The sequence below is a fragment of the Oreochromis aureus genome, linkage group 11, assembly GCF_013358895.1.
Source record: "Oreochromis aureus strain Israel breed Guangdong linkage group 11, ZZ_aureus, whole genome shotgun sequence".
Classification (NCBI taxonomy): Eukaryota; Metazoa; Chordata; class Actinopteri; order Cichliformes; family Cichlidae; genus Oreochromis; species Oreochromis aureus.
Window position 1 is genome coordinate 32,826,539 of NC_052952.1, and position 23,389 is coordinate 32,849,927.

Genomic DNA, 23,389 nt, shown 5'->3' on the forward strand with positions numbered 1-23,389 from the left:
AGGGGAGGACCACTGCAGTCTCGCGATGACGATTCGTTTTCTTTGAGTGCTGGTGTGGTCTCGCGAGAAGAAACCACAGCCGTTAAAGGAAAACGAAACTCGTTCTTTCTTTCTTTGGTTAGTCACAATCTTCTTTTTAAGCACGTAAAATCAGTTCCCCATCCCTCAGTTTAGTTACAAAGTCGTGGTCATAGGTTTTACTCGAGAAATGGAAAGTATACATTACGATTGGTGGCTGGAGATCCTCCCCCATGAATTTTTGCGCACTTCATTTCCTGCATTTTCGTGTGTTTTTTATGCGGCAGTTAACATATTTTCTGCCCCGTTTAATGGCGGAAAGGTTCTTGATTGTGTCAAGGAAACATATACTGGGGAAATTCTGTCATTTTGTGTTGGTTTCCATATATTATTCTCACCTTTAAAAAATAGCATCATTGCTAGGCATACATAAAATACTTTAACTTTTTGTCTTTCTGAGATCAGCATGCTTGACTAAATTGCTGTGCTCAACTGTGCATGTGTTGATACGTCTAGCCTATTTTAATTTATCAACCACTCAATTTTATTTATTTATTTAAATTTGATAGGGACGCAGTAGCTTATAGTCACAATGGGCTGATGTGCTGCACAGAGAGTTAATAGGATGATTGAAAACGAGCACAAACAAACATCTTAAGATTACCTTAGAAACTTTGCAACAACATACCTAAAGTCAAAAGGCAGTGGTTCATCTTGTTTATACTATTGGCATCTTCCACCATCCCCCTTCTGCAGCCAGAGGATAGACTGTGCATCTGCTGAGTAAGAACACAATGAACAACGTTTACGCGCAAAATATTCAGCAACTGTATTTACTCATAATTCCTATTTGTTGAGTGAACTACTGAAGGAGGACTTGCTACTGTCACAGACATAATACAGCAATATGGTGCAAATGCATTTGAATACTGGTCTTTGGGGATTGTGGAAAATATAAGAGAAACACAGCACTTAAAGAATCTTGAACTGGAATGTATTCTCTCTTCTGCAGCAGCAAAGATGGTGGTATAAGTACAAATTTTACGTTTTTTAAGGCCTTATTTATTTCAAAGTCTGCAAACTTTTCAAAAGGTCTTTATCAGATTTAACCGGTGATTCTATTTAAGTAATTAGTATGTCCTGGTGAACACTGAAATTATAGTTCATTTAGATAATGCTTCACAACTGCCCAAATAAGTCCTTTGAGGCATTCAAAGTGACTCCAGAGTTACTAGACTTGCTGCTAGATAGACTTAGGTATCCTCACTCCGGTGTTGAGATGTGTTGTTGGATGGAGTCTTACTGAACCTCAAAGATGACTATCAGATAGAACCGCAGCCTAAATAACAGCTAACAGTTTTATCATGTATTGAAATAAAGGAGGGACACAAAAAGACCATAAAAAGCTTCCATTTATACTTACAGAAGTGGGGAAAACCGCATTCAAATAAAATTGCATATTTGATCTTTATACCACAGTAATGACAGTGTCTCACAATGTCACCCTTGTAAATGGTGAAATCTTAAAAGGTCTTAGCAGTGCAACAATTGAGTCAGTATGGTTCTATTGTGTGGAATTGTAGGACCAGCAATGAAAAATTCCCTCTCATGTGGTAATGACCCCTGGCCTAAGCCAGATTTGAGTCTCCACAAGAGGAGCCTGGTGGGTAAAAGCTCTACCTCCAGTTGTACTTCTGGAAACTATAGGAACCATAAATAGGCCTGCAATCTGAGAACGTTGCCACAAAGACAAATACAGGAAATCATTCATACCTTATGCAATAACTCTTAGCAATGCAACACATCTGTCTAGCAGTTAATCATCTCTTCTGTCATGTTAATATTTTACTTCAAACCTGTACTGTCACAACTTTGAACATTTTGTGTGCGTGGAGGTTTGCTGTGTTATTTAATACATTTAAATTCTGTTTTATATCACTTTGTTGAGTTTGAGATATTTCACTTTGTTATGGCTGTCACAGAGTACACTCTGGACAGGTTTCCAGGGTGTCACAGGGTTTACACAGAAAAACAGAGAACCATTCATGCTCACATTCACACCTAAGACCAGTTTAGAGTCACCAGTATTTTTAACTCCATGTATGTTTTTATACTATGGGAGGAGTACCTGGAGAGAAACGTGCAAAGTCCACTTTTTAATTTAAAAGTAACTCTTTCAAACATTACTGTTTAAAAGAGTTACAGTTTATTTTGTCATACTGCATTTTTACATTGACCTGTATACCACTATTACCATTATTTCTTTTTTTAAATGTTTAATTTAATGTTTAGCTTATATGACAGAATTCCCATTGCTAGGAAACATAAGGAAATTCTGGGTCTTATAATATCTATTCATTTATTCGTTTTTTCTGGACTGTGTTGAGAAGTGATGAGAAGGATTTTAAGTTATTTAAATTTCCTTTAAAATATAAATTATTTATATACTATATACGTGTGCCAAGTATTCCGACAGCGTTGCACAAAATACGGCAAGTGAACTGGAAGCGCGTCGGTTGTAACCATAGCAACATAGACTAATGCTATTTGCTCGTATAGTTTCGTCTGCTGCTGCTCGAATAAAACTAACTCAGGATATTTAATGAGGCCAAATTTCTATAGGCCAAATCAGCTTTCTGTTGCTGGGGGAAAGGTAAGCGACTATAAACTTTTTTTGTTCGCCTGCTATCAGCAGACCTGTCGGTTTTGGCCAGTGTGAGCTAGCCCTGTTGCCATTGAGTTTCTTATGTCTGAGTAAAGTTCGCTTCGCAGGTTCCTACTGGAAGCAGTGGGGAACGCTGAAAATGTCTGTTAAAAAAATGAGACAAGAAGAAAAACTGACCCCGAAATCCACTGGAACACACAGCAAGTATGCTGGGTTATCTTCTCCTTACAGTTATTTAATTGTTCTTGACCCAGTTCAGAATTCATCTCAGTGATATGAAAAAAACAAATCACCTGATAAGCATGTTTTCTAGGGCATCTCGTGATCTAAGGAGGCTCCAGTCCCTGCTTGCCAAAAACAGTCCCAGACAAGAGGTGGACAGCAACAACAACAAATGACACCATGCCAAGGCTGAATGTCTAGACATTTTAATAACAGACCCCACAAACCAGCTCACATTGCTACCTATCTGTGTGTATTATTGTGGTGTGAGACTCCTTGTGTTTGCAGGTGGCAGTGTTGAGTCACAGTAAAGGATGCAGCAGTGGAGGCAGCAGATCCATCCCTCCTCAAAAAAACACAAGTAGACACAGGCGTGAGAGTGACATCAGCAATGAAGCCTCAGAACTGGACAAATTCAGGTTACATTTCCTAAGCACCGGATAATCTCTGAAATAATATTAACTAAAATCTCAAAGCACACAGTTATGACTCCAAGTCTTTTCTAATACTAATACAAGTAAGATGCATAAAATTAATACATTAGAGACCCAGTTTACCTTTATCATGTTGACTCTGAAAATGAAAGAATCGTAGGTTGACTTTGTCTAAGATTCAGTAACATGTGCTACTAATCTCAGCTGTGGATATACTGGTAGAGCTGTTTTTCTGTAAGACAGTGATCTACACTGCTCAAAAAATGATCAAAGTATAGCATTTAGTCAGCTAAACTTCTGGGATATTGATCTGATCTGATCTGGTCAGTTAAAATGGCAGAGGGGGTTGTTAATCAGTTTCAGCTGCTTTGGTGCTGTTTTGTAAATGAAATTAACAACCGCTGTCCTAGAAGAGTAACAGTGAGACAATCCCAAAATAGTAATGGTTTCACAGGTGGATCCCGCTGACATTTTTTCCCTCCTCATCTTTTCTTGCTGTTTTTTTCACTAGTTTGCATTTGGCTAGTGTCACTACTGGTAGCATGAGGCGATACCTGAACCCTACAGAGGCTGCACAGGTGTTCCAACTCCTTCAGGATTATCGATCAGAGATCCCCACTACATGCCATTGCCAGAAGGTGTGCTTTGTCCACCAGTACAATCTCATGTGCAGTTACTTTAGAAGAGCTGGACAGGGCCAGAGAAGGTCCTTACCCATCAGCAGGACTGCTGTCTGCTCGTTTGTGCAAGGAGAAACAAGATGAACACTGTCAGAGCTACAAAATACTTTCAGCAGGAAACTGATGTTAAAGTCTCTGACCAAAGAATCAGAAACAGATTTAATGTGGGTGGCCTGAGGGCCCGATGTCCTTTAGTGGACCCTGTGTTCACTCCCAGCACTGTGGAGCCCAACTGGTATTTACCATAGAATACCAGAATTGGCAGGTCCATGACTGGTGTACTACAGATCACAGCAGGTTCACCCTGAGCACATTTGACAAACAGGAAAAGGTTGTGGAGCGAATTATGTTCCCTGTAACATCATTCAGCATGACCCGTTTGGTGGTGGGTCAGTGATAGTCCAGGGAGGCATATCTATGGAGGGACACACAGACCTCTACAAGCTAGGCAACATCACTCTGACTACCATTAGGTATTAGGATGAAACCCTTGGACTAATTTTTAGACCCTTCACTGGTGCAGTGGGTAATGGCAGATAAAGGAATTGATACCATTGACACTTGGCTGGTCTAAATCCAAAGGAACATCTTTGGGATATTATGTTCATCCAACACCACCAGGTTGTTCCTCAGACTGTCCAGGAGCTTGGTGACACCCTGGTATAGATGTAGCAGGAGATCCTCCAGGACACAATTCATCATCTCATTAGAAGCATGCTCCAATGTTCTTGTTCATGCATACAGACATGTGGGTGCTACTAAGCACCATTTTAAGTCCTACAATGAAATTTTGTCAAAATAGACTAATTGGCCGTATTATTTTTTTCCACTTTAATTTTCAGAGTATCTTTGAATTCAGCCGTCTGGAGGTTAATAATTTTAATTCCCATTAAAGATGGTTGCATCCTTTCATTCTTAACACAGGACCAAGTCCTTATCTGTATAGATATCCAGCAAATTTTTTTTCCATTGAGATCTGATGTGTTTTCAAATGTTCCCTTGATTTTTGAGCAGTGTATGTTCTCTCTTTCTGCTTTTTCTATGTGATTTCTTGTTTATGTTAAGTCTGGTTCATTGGGTAATAAACTTGACTGGAGATTGATTTCTCCAGGCAAGTTCCAGCTAAATAATTGCATTTTATAGCTACTGTTTAGCCTTTTATCTCCCATATCTCCCATGTTGTCAGCTACCCTTCCTGTAGCATTGCATTCAGTTTAAATACTGTTGCTATCAAACTATCTAACAACCTTTCCTTTCTGAAGCACCACACTTTGAGAAATATAAATTAATTACCATCAAATTTGTTTTTTGTTTTTTGATTCAACAACCTAAAGCCAAAGGTCTTCAGTTAGCTGAAGTTTACATAATAAATGAGCAAGCATATTTCTTTAAGGGATTAAATGCAATATGTAGTTCTTTAAAGTTAATTGTACATCATTTTCCTGTCATTTACCAGCATAACATACAGAGACCAGAGATGCTTCAGCAGCCACCCGTTGCATGAACTGTTCTCTGGCATCCTTGTGTCTTTGATCAAGAACCGACTGTGCAGGTGAAATATGTTTGAAGTACTTAAACATTTCTTCTGCTGTTATAGAGACGGATAACTTCTGTGATAATATTTACTCTTTCAACAGTGAATGGATTGAGCGTGCACCTCCTGAGTCAGTCCTTAGAGTTCTCATCTGCCTGCGATTATTGATCAGAGATCCCCACTATCAGGTCTAAGTTAAAAAAAAAAAAAACAACTTTATTTTTTTATGTTTTTAATTTAATGAAAAAACATTTCTGCAAAATAAAAACAACAAATGCTTCTTTTATTTGCTTTGATTTAGAAAATCCTTCATGAGCTCCAAGGCATCAGTTTACTTGCCAGGGTAAATGCCTAATGTAAAAAAGAAGAAAAAATCAGCTTCTTTTGACCACAGTGAGATGATGCCACCCTGAACCCTTCTCTCCTTTGTCTCTCAGTATATGGAGTCTGTCACTGCTCTGTGTATGTCGTGTGGGGAGCAGGCGTTTGCCACGCAGAAGCTGGTCACAATGACCTGTGAGTAATCTGAAAGCAGTCTCACAGAGAAACACTGATAATATAAGTTTTATTTGTCCTTATCAATGGCAGATTAACTGATTGTCTTCTAGACATCTTTCAGAAACTGTCTGCCACTCAGCATCAAAGAGTCTGGGTCATTGAGAGTGGCGCTCACAGGGTAAGTGATAAGTTCTGACGAGGTTATCTGTGACTGTGTGCTGTTTGTTGTCACTGTTTTGGCATGTCTGGCTTAAACCAGAGAGAGTCAGCATAAGACACTCAAAGAATTCTGGATGAAAATCTGCAGGCAGTGGTGGCAAAAGTATAAAATCTTTTTAAAACATTATTTAGAGGGAAATCAATTCATTTTTAAAGCATTTAAAAAAAATTAGACTAGCATTTTCTATGCACACAGTCTTTATACCCCAGAGATCATTGTAATTAAAGTTAATTTAGATAATGGTTTGAAAGTGATGTCAAAGTGAGTGCCTTGAGGCATTTCAAGCTAATAGGTGCTTCTAGATGAGTTTAACTCTGTAACATAACAGGAAATGATTTGTGTTTAAACAATGGAAAAATACGCTAACAGTGACAATAATGAGTTCAGTTTTTTTCCTGCTGACAATAATTTCACAATTATAATTATTTTACTATTGATTTTACTGTTACTACTTCCTTTTTGCTTTAAATTTGATAACATTATTTAAAAAACATTGTCCATCATAACATTCATCTGTTCATAGGACCTTGGCTCAGAGTAATGTTTTCACAGTTAATAGTAGAATTTTCCCATCATGTTTTGTTTTGCAAAGCAAACTTAGAAAACTCAAAGAAGGTTTTTTTATTCAGATTAAATTCATTCTTCGGTTTTTCAGAGAACACCTTCACACCACAGTTTTGGGTTCAAAACTGGTTATCCCATCAAGAACTATACTGAGGCAAAAATTCTGCTTCCTTTAACATTTCCTTTTTCCTACTTAAACTTTGCATTCCAGGGCTTTGTCCTGGCCATTATTCAAATACTTAAAGAGTAAGGTTTTGTATTTCCAACCATCCAGTGTTTTCCTGCCCCTTATCTGAGTAGGTTGTGGGGTGCAGTAGTCTCTTCTGACACCTCGTCCAGCTCTTCTGAGTGCACAACAAGCATTCCCTAGCCTGCCAAGCAGCACGATCTCTCCAGTATATCCTGGGTGTACCCCAGATTTTCCTCCCAGTTAGACATGCAGAAAAGACCTCACCTAAGAGGCGTCCAGGAGGCAACCTGGTCAGATACCCGAACCACCTCACCTCAACCACCTCATTTCAATGTGGAGGAGTAGAGGCTGTATTCTGAGTCCCTCCTGAATGGCTGAGCTCTTAAATATATCTCTAGTGCTGAGTCCAGACATCCTTCACAGGAAGCCCATTGCTTGTATCTGTGATCTAATGCTTTTTAGTCACTACCCACAGATCAGGGCTGTAGGTGAGGGAAGAAGCGTAGATTGGCCAGTGTAGTTTTTCTTAATTTTTTTGCCCAATGCTTTGATATTTGGGAAAGTACTAATGAGGATTGATGACACTTTGCCATCGCTTCATTTCTATTTCCTTGTGTAAACGAATACCAACTCTGACTGTGGTAGACTATGGCAAAGCTCCTCTCCACAACCGATAGCAGTGTGCTACTGGGAGCCCTGCTAGCACTCACCACTTTGGCTGAGAGGTAAGTAAATGTTGCACTGAAGACTTTATATACAAGGACGATTTCATCTGTTACAAGATTTTCTTCTCTGTAGCATAAAATTTAAAGAGGAGATTGGGAAGCTACTGATAGTGGAGAGCCTCCTTGTAATACTTCAGGAATACGACCTCCTGTCAAAGAGGTAAGAAACCCCTACTAAGTTGTTATTGTAATTTATAGAAAAGGTTTTTTCACCCATTAGTGCTGATATACAGTCATAAAATCTGGACGGAAACATAGACAGACACATAAAATAGAGCTGTAAAGAGTAATAAAGTGTATATTATCTCCACAAGTATCAAGTTATATTCACATAACATAAATAATATTGGGGTTAAACTTTGTCCAGAATGAGTGCGGAGCTGCTGAGGCTGCTGTGCCCGGTTCAGATCATCAGGGCTCAGGTGAGGGAGCTGGACGGTCTGCCGGTATTGCTGAGCCTGTTGCATGGCCAGCACCTGAAGCTGCTATGGAGTGTCACCTGGGTGCTGGTCCAGCTCTGCGAGGACCCCGACATCAGGGTGGAGATCAGAAGCTGGGGTGGCGTGCAGCAGCTCCTCCGGCTGCTCGACAGGTTTGTGAAAATGAGCGAGCATAGTGTATTTAAAGTTTAGATTACAACAGTTAGCTCTCAGTTTGAACATTTATTGTCTGTTAGTTGTTTTCACTGGTTTGCAGTGTGATTCATGTCTTTGAAGATACAGATCAGCAAATATTGATGATGAATCTGTATGGAGTTTATTACTGCCTCATATATTTTTCTATCCTTTGTAACTCACATTTTTGCTGGTTAGAAACAAATGCTTTCCGTTTGTCTGCAACATAAACTCCTCCAACATTTCATAGCTAATGATGGCGGTTGTGACTTTAGCTGACTGAACAGCATCAAACAGCTTGTTCTGAGGCTTAAAACAGTCACAGGCCAAAAAATAAGGTACGAAATGATTCACACAGTGATAGGCAGTACATCTCCGACCGCTCGTCCATTGAGGCGCTCTCCAGTGCCAACGCAGCCGGTCGCATCCAGAGAGAGCACATGAGGGAGGAGCTCAGCCCTCAGGAGGTGGTGGACAACATGATCGCACTCCAGTCAGGTCAGGGTATACGCTGCATATCACACAATTCATATAGAGTATTGTGTTGCTCGGTGGCATGGTGGAGCAGTGGTTAGTACCATAGCATCACAGTAAGAAAGTTCTGGGTTTGAATCCACCATCTGGACAGGGCTTTTCTGTGTGAGTACTCTCCAGGGACTATTTGTATTATATATTTTTAATGATATTCATTTATAAAGTTACAAAGTACTCATTAGTGGAAACTGGAGCACCTGGAGAAAAACAGGTTTTATAAGTGAAAGACTTTTCTTATAAAATCAGTCACATGGAGAGCAAAAGCTGTGGGAAAGTTCAACCCAAGAACATGCCTGCGGTGAAAACTTAGGAGTAATATGTTACCTAATTTCTTTTTGCATTAGGCTTAACACAGGTTATCTACTAATACTACATCTTAAAATCTAGAAGAAACGATGGAAATATGAAACTTTTACTGCTTGGGAACATATTTGTACCTTTGTGATGGTTAGGAATTTACATATAGTTACGATACGTTCCAATAATCCCTGTCCCTAGGTGTGCGTAGGGACAGAAGGGGACATTTACTCCACCTCTGTCTCTGAGAGTTTATGATAAAGCATTTTCTTGTCCCGACTGCACAAAAAGAAAATGCTACCCCAGGCTTATCAGTAACTGAGAATGTAAACAGTTTTTTCCTGACGTGAGACAATGACGACTGCAGAGAGTTGACTAACCCTGTCTGTAATTGCACAGGAAGTGGTTGTAAATTTCCTGTTTTCAAACATCTGATGACTCTAACATAAAGCAGAACTCATTCTTGCTCACTCCAAACATGCATGCCCCGAGACGTATCAATAGGGAAAGCTTAAGATTTACATTTCAAACATAGTGTTTCCTTCTGGCCTTTTGTTTTTTAGAGAGTCATATAAATATTTACACCTGTAATCCAGACTATTTAGGACTCTGTGATTGTGTATATGAGTTCTTAAATTAAATTCTATCCTGTTAATCCCCCTTTCAGCCTGCTGTACAGCTCTGACTGAGTTGAGTCTAGATGACACATCTGCTCACCACATTGTTCAGGTAAAGAAGGGTTCTTAGTGGAAGAGCACATATTCATCAAAATGAGAGTGCTTTTACTCTTGATCCCATTAACAGAGAGAAATATGTAAAAGCATGAGCTATATTAAATAAAAATAAAAACATGTATCATTTGTATATGTTATTGCATTTATCAGTTGCATTTGGCCTTCTTTTCTTAGGAAAATGGCATCTACATAATTGCAAAATTGATTATACCATGTGACTCTGGAGAAACAATCACTTCCTTACAGGTATACGCTATTATATGTAACAAATTGCATTATAATCTAAATGTTCTAATTATAGGAAATAACATATCTGTTTGTGTATTGGCAGTGCTATGCATTCCGGGCGCTCCGATTTCTCTTTAGTGTGGAAAGAAATAGACATCTGTTTAAGAGGTGATGAAACAGCATTAAAAAGTTTTAAAATAGAACAGAAACTGTCTAACATTAAGTTCATGAAGTGGATAAATTGTTTTAAAATGAGCTACTGTTGGAACACTGCCAGGGAAAGAAGTCTCATTAATGCTTTCCACTGCCGTTTTGTGATTCTTTTATACATTACAGACTCTTTCCCACAGACCTCTTTGAGCTGTTTATTGATGTTGGACATTATGTGCGGGACCTCGCAGCCTATGAGGGCCTGCAAACCAAAGTTTCACTCTACACTGTAAGAAACAGCATTTAAATGGGTTTATTTGTTTGTTCAGCTGTTTTGGGGTTGGAAAAAAAAGGAAAAACATTGACTGCTGTGGGGTAAACTGACAAACAAACAAAGTTTTTGTGTTTTCAATGCAGAAAGAGGAACTGGACAATCTGAGAGAAGGCTTTGAGACAGTGGACCAGAACCGACCTCCTCTCAGAGTGATCAGTGGCTACTCTATATTGGACCATCTGGGCACCGGGGCCTTTGGAAGTGTCTTTAAGGTAAACATCAGTAACAGGAAACATAATCAAGAGTTACCAAATTTGGAGTTGGTTGTGATGTTTTGCATCTTTTCTTTTTAAATTTACTTCAAATTTATTGATTTGATGACAGGTCCAAAAACAGAGCGGCCAGAACATCCTGGCGTTGAAGGAGGTGAATCTACACAACCCTGCGTTTGGCAAAGACAAGAAGTCCAGAGACAGTAATGTGGAGAAAATCATCTCAGAGCTCACAATCATCAAAGAACAGGCACTTGGCTCAATACAAATCATAAAAGTGAACTGTATTTGGACTAGTATGATTACATGTTGGAAGTTAATGTGTTGCTTATTCATCTCTAGATGACACACCCGAACATTGTTAAATATTACAGGACTTTTCTGGAAGGTGAGCATAATGAACTCTGAAACTGAAAAGAGAGTCTATTCTGATTATCTTGAGGTCCATATTGTTATTCTCAGGCTCTACTAAAGGATATTTTCCTGATTTATAATCCCTGTGAGATTTTGGCTCCAGGGATTACTTACTTACTGGGTTCAATAACTGTAACTGTAGTCATGTTTAACATGAACATCCACAGGTATAACGGCAACAATAGGAAGGAAATTAAGGAAGAGCATATAATAAGTCCCCTTTAAAGAAGAAAAAACAGCAAAAGGCCAAACACACTTATCATATTGTCCATTTTAGGTGACAAGCTGTACATTGTGATGGAACTGATTGAGGGAGTATCACTGGGTGAACATTTTAACTCTCTGAAGGAAAAACAGCAGCAGTTCACCGAAGACAGACTTTGGAATATATTCATACAGGTAACAAATGCTAGTAAGTGCTTTGTAAAATGCTAGTACTGCATGAAGTCTGATTGTCTACTACCAGACTAATTTGACACTTTCCAGAGGGTCCACAGAGATTAACTTTTTGTGGTTAAGAACAAACTTACTAGAAAACACAGTTAAACTGCAACCTAGAAACTGAGAGCTAATGAAAATTAGACTCAGCCATGCACAATCAACACAGTCACAAGGGATGAAGTAAAACTCCAGAGAAGACAGAAGAGGACATGGGATTAAACAGGAAGTGAATAAAGGACCATTACTGAAATGGGAAAATGTGAATAAAGAAGAAAAAAATCTCAACATAGATGAACTAACTCCTTGGGAACACAGAAGGATGAAAAGAAACACCCAAGGGGACTAAAATGCCAAAAACAGCAACTAGAGCTTAAGTACAACAAACTACTAGAGAGTAAATGAAAAATAACCCCCCGAAAGCATAAAAATCTGAACTTTAAGCACCAAAACAAAAACCCAAACTCAGATATTCACTCAAAACTCAAATGAACAGAAACCCTGGCTGCCAAACTGGTTTTTGATTATTTTCAATAATTTTCACTTGGCAAAAGAGACACACACGGATGAGCCACAACTCTTACTCTCTCCTAAGGCACTTCTAACAATGAAATGAACATAATTTCTTCATTTTCCTTCAGATGTGTCTGGCATTGAGGTACCTGCATAAGGAGAAGAGGATAGTCCATCGCGACCTGACGCCAAACAACATCATGCTAGGGGAGAAAGATAAAGTCACCATCAGTGAGTGTGCATTTAGTTTTTCCCACAGAACATCTCGTCATATAAAAGTTTAACTCTTGTCTTTCCTCTACCTGAAGCTGACTTTGGCCTAGCTAAGCAGAAGGAGGAGAACAGCAAGCTCACATCAGTGGTGGGCACCATCCTTTACTCCTGGTGAGGAAGTTCAGTCCAAACGTTCAGCTGTTTTTGACTTTTATTACAGCCTATTAAAGACGCATGTTTAACAGCTGGAAAGTGATTATGGTCCTGGCTGTGTACACTTGTTTTGTGTTAATCGAGCTGAGGGAACAAAAATCTGCTCACATAAACTCTCCTCCAATTAGAGGTTTTAAATACGATGGTTGTCATTAGAAATAAGCCTCAATTTGGCTTCAGGTAAAAAGTGGAGGCCTAAATTTGAGTTTTAGAGCTTAGAATCCATTGCTGTGTGATTACATTCCTATAATACTGTCAGATTCACATACAAATACACTTTCTTTTTCCTTGTCAAATTGTGGGTTCCTTCTAATCTTCTGTGATTAAGGTCAGCTTTTGTGTCTTCATACAGAGATTTATTGCATGAATGGTCCTCATGACTTTTTCAGTGTGGTGATGTGTTTTTAGTCCAGAGATAGTGAAAAACGAGCCGTATGGAGAGAAAGCTGACATCTGGGCTTTGGGTTGCATCCTCTACCAGATGGCCACCTTACAGCCTCCATTCTACAGCAGTAACATGCTGTCACTGGCCAGCAAGGTAGCATGGAGACACACAAGAGTCACATTTTATGCCTAACTTCATGTATTTGCTTTCTACTGTCAGTTACTGATCACTCAAATTTTGTGCTGGCAGATTGTGGAGGCCGATTATGAGGAAATTGAAGAAGGTACTTTCTCAGAGAGAGTCATCGACATGATCAAATGGTGAGCATAGACTGTATACAGAAGATGGTCATAGCCGCAGTGAAGTCAGTCATTGGCTTCTGGAATCTGTGTTTGAGGATTTTCTTTTTATTTAGATTTTACACAGCATCTCGATTTTTGGCTTTCTGGTTCCTCTATTGTTTCCACTAGATTTTCTTTCTGATGCATGTTTAACTTAAAAGCAATCACTAAGGACGAGGTCTCAGGATTAGCCCTGGTAGGAAGTCCAGCACAGCAACAGTTGCATTTTATTTAAACGTATTAGTGTTTGCATGTATTATCACTGTTGACAAAAATAAGAAATAAAATAAGAAATAACAGAACAATCACTTATTTAATTAATTGATTCAGCACTTTACTTTGCGATGTGATGTCCTGTTAGGTGTTTGAGTCCAGATCCAGATCTGAGACCAGACATTATAGCTGTGAGTTCCAGGATCTCTGACCTCATGATGAAGCTGATGGATGGACTCTACACTTCCCAGAATTCACTGGAAAGAAAAGCAGAGCGAGACAGGAAACGGGCACAGAAGTTCTTCCTAGAAAGAGATAAAATTAGGGCGACCTGCTCTCACTCAAACATGTCACAGGTGAATTCAGATCTTTGAAAATCAAAAAAAGACTCTTTACTTTATAAATGTTAAATACAGACTCATGAACATCTGTACTGTGCTGTAATGCTTATAAATAATGATATTATTAGCCTGCAGAGATTTAAAATGGTGCTTCGTATTTTGCAGGAAACACCCCTGATGAAGACTGAGTATGCACCTTCATGCTCCTCTACAGCCTGCAGCTCAAACCACAGCAGAGAGCAGAGACTCACTCAGGGTATCTGGGTATCTTTATACTGCTCAGACTGTGAACGGTATAAAGATACAATGCTTACATGTTGTGCATATGTGTTTAGGTGACAGCCCTGATGAAGATCTTGAAACATCCCAAGGCACAGACACTACCACCAACTCTACAGGAAAACACTACGGTTAGTGCTGTCAAAGCTGTGATCATGCACATGATCAAAGCTGTGATCATGCACATGATCACAGCTTTATTATGCCTAAGAGAGTTTTTTGTGTTTTTCTCTGGTTATACATCCAAACATTCACTGGCATGTTTACTTTACCTGATGATGCCTCACTACTGTTAGTTGTTGTGATGCAATTTAGGGATTTGAACTGACTGACTTTTTAAGCCTGTTTTCATTTATAAACTATTATTTTCATGTTTCTTTTCACTGCTTTAGATTTTTATGGATGTTGTTGTGGATCTTGCTCACTAATTATACCCCAAACCCCATTTGTGTTACTATTTAGTTTTAATCAAAGGCTCAAAGTCAGCTGCCTGTGCTACACCTGATCATATTTTAGTCAGGTAAGTTTAAAACCCATTGAAAACTTTTCCAGCTGTATGATTTATGTAAGCTCTGGGCTTAATGTACGTGGTAGTAGTAGTAAACACAAGCAAACTGAATCACTTTTGTGATTTGCTGTTTTTCTCAGTGGGGATTTTGCAGCTGTAAAGGTGAAACCAAGGCCAGGTAATTTTTTGATCTTATGGCACCGCTCAACCTCCCAGACTACAGAAACCTTTTAAAATGAGCCTACATGGCTTTCTTTAGCACTCATCAGTCAGTTTGTTGGTTTTGCTCTAACCCCAGTGTCAGCAGGAATCTGCGTCTCACAGAAGAAGCTTCGCCAGATTGATGATCCCATTCAGAGGCTTCTGGTGCAGCTGCACAAAATTATCTTCATCACTCAAGTAAAGGCATAAAGAAATATTTGATGAATCTCATGAGTCAAAAATCATAGATGCAGTCACAGAAACACCCTATCAGTTAGACTATTTGGTCCTACTGTTTTTTTTTTCATACTTTGAGATCAACCCATGACGTATATTTTGTCTGACAGCAGTGGTTACATTTGTATTTGTTGGTAATAACCTGCATTTATTTAATTTCCAGCTTCCACCAGCTCCACACCACAACATTAAACGGCGCCTTGTTGAAAGATTTAAAAAGTCTCTTTTCCAATTTGGCAGCGATCCGTACAACCTGAAAGTGGAGCTCAGCAAGGTTTGAACTGTCAACTCACAATTCAGAACTGCACTTGAACTTAAAATGCAGAGAACTTGGGAAATATGGTCAGACACAATTTGTATTCAGTGATTGTACTTTGTAATCTTCCTTCATATTGTAGGACTGCTCAGTTGTCTCAGCAATCATAGTCATGATCATTTTGACATTTCTGTGATCAGAATGTGAATGAGCACAATTCACTGACTTTATAAACATCAGATATTTCAAGTCAAGTCAAGTCAAGTTGGCTTTATTGTCACTTCAACCATATACAGTTTGTACACAGTGAAGCGAAACAACGTTCCTCCAGGGCCAAGGTGCTACATGCAACATAAATTACAACATAAATTAACAAAAACTAACTATCTAACTAGGTAGGTAGTGCAAAGGAAACAGTAAACATACTTGGTATGTAGGTAGTGCAGGAACAGTAAACATAAAAATATTGTGCAAAAAGAGCATTTACAGGTTGATGTGTAAGTCCAGTCTCAATGCTTTGAGGTAGTTGAGTTGAGCTGAGTGATAGTGTGTGTGTGTGTGTGTGTGTGTGTGTGTGTGTGTGTGTGTGTGTGTGTGTGTGTGTGTGTGTGCGTGTTTGTTCATCAGTCCAGTCCCTTTTTGTTGAGGAGACGGATGGCTTGTGGAAAGAAGCTGTTGCACAGTCTGGATGTGTGTGCCCGAATGCTTCGGTACCTTTTTCCAGATGGCAGGAGTGTAGAGAGTGTGTGAGAGGGGTGTGTCCAATCAGCCACAATGCTGGTGGCTTTGCGAATGCAGCGTGTGGTGTAGATGTCCTTAATAGAGGGGAGAGAGACCCCGATGATCTTCTCTGCTGTTCCCACTATCCGCTGTAGGGTCTTGCGGTCCGATATGGCACAGTTCCCAAACCAGGCAGTGATACAGCCGCTCAGAATGCTCTCGATAGTTCCTCTATAGAAGGTGGTCAGGATCGGTGGTGGAAGCTGGGCCTTTCTCAGTCTTCTCAGAAAGAAGAGACGCTGTTGGGCTTTCTTGTGCAGGAAGCTGGTGTTGAGGGACCAGCCGAGGTCCTTCTCCAGGTGGACGCCCAGGAATTTGGTGCTGTCGACGATCTCCACAGAGGAGCCGTTGATGCTCAGCGGTGAATGGTCGCCTCGTGTCCTCCTAAAGTCAACAACCATCTCTTTTGTCTTGTCAACATTCAGAGACAGGTTGTTGTCTTTACACCAGTCCGTTAGCCTCTGCACTTCCTCTCTGTACGCTGACTCGTCGTTCTTGCTAATGAGACCCATTTAGGTATTTAGTATTTATTGGACTAAAGAAAAACTGCAGGCTTCAGATTGAAATTTAGTTCAAAGTAAAGCGAAGCATCGTAAGCAGACCACAGCCTGATGCACAGCCTGGGTTTTTAGGGAAAAGGCAAAATGCAGCCCTATGAGGGAGAGGGGCATGCTGCATTAATAACACATAGCAAAACAATGAGTCATTGTGAAACATAATGTGGCACAATAATGGCTTTGTAACAGATATCTTGTTTTCATAACTGTGAAACTGTGAAAATAAAACTGTAGTTATTAGCCAAGCCCAGAAGTCAAATACCTTACCTTACAGTTTAAGTGTTTCCTCTTAACTTCATTTACAGAGGTTTTGCAGACGTGTGACCCCAAAGCATGTGATGCTAACTTGGCTGTCATTTTGAACATGTGACAATCTTGGTGGCAATGTTGGATCAAATGAATAAGGCCCCAGTCACACAGGCCTAGAGACCAGTCAATAACCCCCTGGCAACCGCATGTCGCTAGGGAAAAATCTGTATTCCCCAACTGGTTGGCAAAAACCTCCTTGTGATTGCTTTGGTCGGTTGCCTATTGCTAATAGTTTGAATGGAAGTGAGAGAGTTGTCTGTAAACACTGGCTAACTACTGTCTGAACTGTAGTGAAACTGAAAAGTGTGATGCAAAACAGAAGTTGAGAACATTCACCCTGAAAGGAAATGTTTCAACTTTTGAAACATGTGGGTTGAGGTTCCAAGGCAGTCCCTTCCCCATTTCCAATTTGCCATACACTAAATCCAGTGGTACTACTACTCGGGTAGTCGTTAGTGAGTATGAAAAACTACAGGCAAATATGACAAACATGAAAATCTACAGGTAAATGTAGAAATCTGCCAGCAACTCCAGCAATCACTAGAAGGTTTTTGGTGCGTCGCCTTCCTGAAGTTCACCTTCCAGGAGCTGAGCCTGCAGACAAACTAGGGAGAGGGATAATAAGCTTGATTTGAACGCAGTAGAGAAAATAACAATGAGGGGGAAAAGTAGCAAAGGAAGGAAGTACAGTGCTGCATACAGTTTAAAAAAAAATATTTTTGCTCCTTTCCTGATTTATTTATGTGTGTATTTGTCACACTTGTGTGACATATATTACATGATTTAACTCTATCCATCCACCCATTCGCTTATCCTTTTCAGGGTCGCTGGAGCCTATCCCAGCTGTCATAGGGCGAGAGGCAGGGTACACCCCAGACAGGTCGCCAGTCTAACACACAGAGACAGACAACCATTTACACTCACATTCACTGAGTGGAATTGAACTTTCAGAACCTTCTTGCTGTGCGGCAACAATGCTAACCTCCGTGCCACTATGCTGCTTGATTTAACTCATAAAACAAATTTTAATATTAGACAAAGACAGCCTGAGTAAATATAACATTTTGTTTGTAAATGATGATTCCATTTATTGAGGGAACAAAGGTTATCCAAACCCACCTGGCCCTGTGTGAAAGTGAAATGGCCCCTAAGCCTAATAACTGCTTGTGCCACCCTTGGCAACAAAAACTGCAGTCAAACGTTTGGTATAACTGACTGTGAGTCTTTCATATCGCCGTGGAGAAATCTTCTTTGTAGAAGTGTTTTAATAAGAAAACACAGTGGAGAATATTTAGGCATCATAATTCTGATGCTGGTATATTGCTCTTTAAATGAAATGCTGTTCGTTTTACACCTGATTTATTGGGAATCAAACCTTCCAAGAAGTTAGACTTCTTGGTTAAAAAAAAAAGTTTCCCAAAATCATCAATATGATTTTTGGAAAATGTTAGACAAGCCTTTGAGTTATTTCTAGTGACCTCTAGTTTTACTCCTTGGACTCTCCATGGATGTCATTTTTGTCTAGTCTGTTTGTTATTGCTGAATCATGAATTCTGACTTTCACTGAGGCCAATGAGGCCTGCATCTCTTTAGATGTTGTTCTGGGTGCTTCTGTGACCTCCTGGTTGAGACATCGATACACTGTTGGAGTAATTTTTGTAGGCTGGCCAGGAAAGTTCACTAGTTTTCTCTATTTGGGGATAATAGTTTACACTGTGGTTTACTGGAGTCCCAAAGCCTTTAAGTAGCTTTGTGAGCCTCTTTAGACTAATAGATGTCAACAACTGTGTTTCTCATCTGTTCTTGAGTTAATTTAGATTGTGGCATGATGTGCTATTTTTTGAGATCGTTGTCAGGTTCTATTTAAGTCATTCTTGATTAATTTCTTGATTTTATGAATCATGAATTCATGAATTCAGAGACGAGGGAAATACTTATTTAAAGCACTGTAAAGACAATAAAACCGAAAGGATGTAGAAACATTGGAGGCAACTCACGAAGAACAGGCGAAAAATGTGAGAAAGGAAAATACTCGGGAGCATAAGGCATATCAAACAAGAAGATTACAACAGATACAACAGAACATGTCTGGGCTACATTTACTGTAACTACAGCAGTAAAAGCTTCTTAAACACAGCTCTGTGAAGGAATGCTTTCATTTTGCAGTTTCACCATCTTGATGTAAAAAAATCAAAATCAGAACATCACACAAAGCCAGCATTGTTTCGCTCTGCAATGCACCCCGTGCTCCTCGATAGATGCAGTTTATGACTTCATTCCATGTGTGCTAGGTCGCCAGAACATATTTAATATACCCACCATAGAAGCTGGTGTCAGCTATTTTAAAGCCACACCTGAGGTCTTGTAGCTCCGTCCTTTCACTTTCATGATATCATAAACCACAGAGAAGGAGTTTAATAACAGAGTGATGTTTAAGTCTACCATCAAAAACATGTTCCTGCATGAATTTTTATTCAGCTCCTGAACTGAATGCAAAATATTTTCATTATGAGATCAGAGCTCACCTGTCTGTCTCCTCTGCTGCCATGATTAATGAAAAATAAAAACATGAGACCAGCAATGGCTAGGTTACCTGATAAACAATGTCTCATGATAAATCTGCTCTCAGTTCATTCATAGATAATATTAAATAAAAAGCATCTCTCCCTCTAATTACAAAGAAGATTAAAGCATAGCCTGAGTACAGAACATTTTATTAGCTTGGCACAACTTCTACTGTAAAGCTTCTTTCTTTAATGATCTGCTGATGTGAGACATTTTTTGGACTGGACATTTTTTTGAACTAATTTCAGAGACGTTTAAACATATCTCATAAAAGAGGACATTAACACCAACCTTAAAAGCTTTGTGAAATCACTGAAATCACTGTGCAAAATAACTCAAGAGTCAGAAACTGAGGAGCTCTCTGCACAATCAAAATAAAATCTTTCTTAAAAATCTTTTTTTATTGCATACAGTTGAGTCTACTTTGTTCCAGTAGTCATTTTACAGGAAGTCTTTTACATGGAATGCCTGTGCTCTGTGCTGGTGTACCTTACAAATGTCTTGTTAGAATCACTTCATAAAATCAGGTAGAACTTAACGGTGTTTGTCTCTCCTCTTCTTGGCTCTCAGCTCCTCCAGGCGTCTCCAGAGCTGTTGGCATTTGGTTTAATCAGTTCAGATTGGTGGCCTCTGATCCACCACTTCACGGGAGACATCCATACCACTGACAGCACAGGTAGTGCCATCACTGCCCAACTTCACCATAAATTTCCAGTAAAAGACAAGCAGAGCATCATATGCAGAAGTAGAATTGCAAATTAATTCTGATGTAAAAAACCCCCAAAAAACCCAACTTTGTCTCTTCTTTGTGTTGACAGTTGATGTGAATCTCAGAGACGGAGTTACATATCACCAGATGCAGGTTGGTGTTGAGAAACTCAGGAATCTTTCTAATAGGAACAATTTTTAGCTAGCTAAAATCAAAAGGTATATTTGGCATATAAGTCTCTGTAAAACTGCCATGAAAAACTATTAAACTATTGTTTGTATAAATGTCATTTAGGTCCTCCTGCAGAGGCATAGTGTCACTGTAGGCTGGTTGGTGAACAACAAATTTATTCAGAGAATAAATAATTTGCTGATGGCATAGTGCCAACTAATATTTCATTAAAATTCAATTTTATGGATCTGTATTACTTTAACAACTGCAGGTGTTGACTCTCCTACAGATGGGTCTCAGTTTGGAACAGTGCTTTAATTTCAACTTCATCATGATACTGAACTTCTGTCTGCGGCCTCTGACATGATGTTCTGTTCAAATGTTTTCAGGGGATCATTGAGGAACTCCTGAATGAGAACAGCTACTATGAACCAACAAACAGCAGGTAAACTGGAAATGATGTATTTAACTGAAACATTAGACTCACAAAATCTAGTGCTTGTGCTTCTCTAAAAACTAGTTCAAGACAGTTCATTATTATCATGACTTGTCTTGTTCAGCGCCCACAAACCTGTAATGGATTTCATTTTAATACCAGTAATTGCTTTGTTTCTGTGGTTACAGAATGTAAATGAACTATTGTGCTGATTTTCAACTCTTTATTTTTATATTTGCATCATACCACAGTAGAATTGCATGATTTACAGTTAAAAAAAATAACTCTTTGTTTGTCTTATGTTGGGCCTTGGTGCAGTCCCTCAGTTTATCCACCGTCTGAAACTAGCTATTTTAACATAGCCTCCTTTAAACAAGTTTTCTTTTGATTGGTTGCCCCTCTCAAGCAAAAAGTTGGAACAGCAGGTGGGTGGGGCTTCTGTATTTACAACTGCAGCTGCATGACTGAGATGACCATATTAAGATAAGATAAGATAATAAGATAAGATAAGACTGTGTTACCTCAGCTCAGGCACAGATGTCAGAAGGAAAATACAAAAAATACAAATAAAATACAAACAAATATAAAATAAGTAAGATAATACACTATATACAACGGTAGCATACACAGTATGTGATTATGGATACTGTGTATGGATATTAGGGATATCCAGTCTATTTTACATCAGACGCAGAAAAGTAGAAAGGAGTAGGAAAAAAACTGTTTCAAACTGAGTGTTTAGTCTCTTTTCCTTTTGTTATTCCAAACTGAGGTTAGCGGGACAGTTATTTGAGTTTTAAAAGCAATTGAATACGCACACAAAAATGTTTCCTTAATGAAAATGAAAAAAGAAAATAAAGATTTCTTTCATTTTTCTTTTTTTCTTTTTCTTTCTCTTTTAGGCTCAAAAAGAAAAGAAATGACCAAGAAAAGAAGTAACAGTTATCGTCACTCATCCCTAAAAACTCAAACTTTAAATTTATTTGGAGAAGAATGAGTTCACAATGATACTTCACCACTGCTTGAAATCTAATGAACATTTATCCCAACCCTCATTACAAAACATATTCTCATTTAACATAAAAAGAATATAAAAGTGGTAAATACATACATTAATTTGTTTGCACATAAACATGATTACAGTGATATTTTACCACAGTGCTCATAGTCATGTTGTAACCTCCTCTTTTGTTCTCTGGCATTTTTGTTTTCTCTTTTTCCCATAAATGTGATGTGACTGTATGAATCTCCAACGATATATTAATGTATATATATAAATATATATACATATCTATAGATAGATACGTATGTAATTAACTTTGAGACTTACTGTTATTCTGTTTTCAGTTCATGATCAAAATTTAAAACTTGTTTAAAATGTTTTTTTTGAATCACTTTATACTCTCGGGCCCTGACACTGCATGTCACAACATGTGTTTTTCAAGTGGCTGCAAGCCACAGTGACCTTGTTTGCTTTCTAAGAACTGATAAGATGCAGCACATTGACCTTAATTCAACATATCACAATTTCTGTCTAGATTTGAAATGAAGAAAAACAGGTCAAATGTTTTGCACTGTAATAAAATGCACTCAATCAGCATTTTCACTATGAAGAAGATCTAAAATATGACTGACAGCTGAAGAAAAGCTTTCTTTTGCACTTTGACTCACTGTTATCTGTATAAAACTATATTAAAATGTTTGTATTAATAAACATTATTTAATTCAGCAAATGTCTGCCTGTAATGTTTTAATATTACTATAAATATTGTGTATTCTTTTGATGTGCTGTGAGGGTTATTCATGTTGAAGATGAATTAAAATTGACCGATATTTAGTGCATAAAATGTGCAGGTTTGCTATTGATTGACTCAAATGAATGGTGATGGCAGAAGCAGTCATATGAAGTAAAAGTACAACAATACACAAAGTCAGAGCTAAATAAAGATCTGCATTGCAAATAAAAAGTTATTGTCAGCAATATATATTTGAACAAAATTAAAAGTAAATAAATAAAAGTAAATAAAAGAAAAATAAAACCAACCATTTTAACTATATGTATATATTTTTAACGTGTGTGAGTGTGTGTGTGCGTGCGTGTGTGTGTGTTATCTAAGCTTTTACTCTTTGAAAATATAGGAAATTTAAAACTGTTGTATTTAGGCTCATTATCATCATCTGTTATCAACAGTATTAACTTAAATAACAAGTAACAAGTCAGGTTAATATAGAGAGTAAAAATCACAATATAGCTCCTTTATGTTTACTTCATAATTGTAAGTAGACAATAGAATTAAATGGGAAATATTAAGAAAAGCCCTTTCCACCATTGATATTGATGGAGGTTCATTTGGTTGCAGCAGAGTCAGGGTTTAATTGTTAATTACACAATTTCAGTTTCATTTAATTTTCCCATACACATGAATCAGATTTGCTGAAACTTCAGACTGATGAAAG

At 38.5% G+C, this 23,389-nt stretch overlaps 1 protein-coding gene across 6 annotated transcripts; it reads left to right on the forward strand.

The window, feature by feature from the left end:
• Nucleotides 1-58: 58 nt before the first annotated feature.
• Nucleotides 59-22,665, forward strand: nek10 (NIMA-related kinase 10). Of its 6 annotated transcripts, none has more exons than XM_039619640.1 (36): nt 59-117; nt 2,791-2,887; nt 2,997-3,057; nt 3,194-3,324; nt 5,476-5,571; nt 5,657-5,741; nt 5,855-5,896; nt 5,991-6,069; nt 6,162-6,229; nt 7,671-7,750; nt 7,824-7,910; nt 8,118-8,342; nt 8,723-8,862; nt 9,863-9,924; nt 10,104-10,175; nt 10,261-10,325; nt 10,494-10,596; nt 10,725-10,853; nt 10,966-11,103; nt 11,196-11,241; nt 11,545-11,666; nt 12,347-12,449; nt 12,527-12,602; nt 13,053-13,182; nt 13,279-13,349; nt 13,732-13,939; nt 14,090-14,180; nt 14,260-14,334; nt 14,666-14,723; nt 14,852-14,889; nt 15,010-15,110; nt 15,313-15,423; nt 20,187-20,292; nt 20,435-20,478; nt 20,886-20,941; nt 21,835-22,665. In XM_039619640.1, exons 2-36 carry the CDS (start codon nt 2,823-2,825, stop codon nt 21,869-21,871), a joined length of 3,201 nt encoding a protein of 1,066 aa, XP_039475574.1. In that variant the 5' UTR covers nt 59-117; nt 2,791-2,822; the 3' UTR covers nt 21,872-22,665. The 6 variants fall into 6 exon arrangements, with proteins under 6 accessions (XP_039475574.1, XP_031614412.1, XP_039475577.1 ...); XM_031758552.2 differs by lacking the exon at nt 59-117 and adding an exon at nt 2,546-2,671; XM_039619642.1 differs by lacking the exons at nt 59-117; nt 2,791-2,887; nt 2,997-3,057; ... (1 more) ...; nt 5,476-5,571; nt 5,657-5,741 and having other exon boundaries at nt 6,173-6,229.
• The last annotated feature ends 724 nt before the right edge of the window (nt 22,666-23,389 follow it).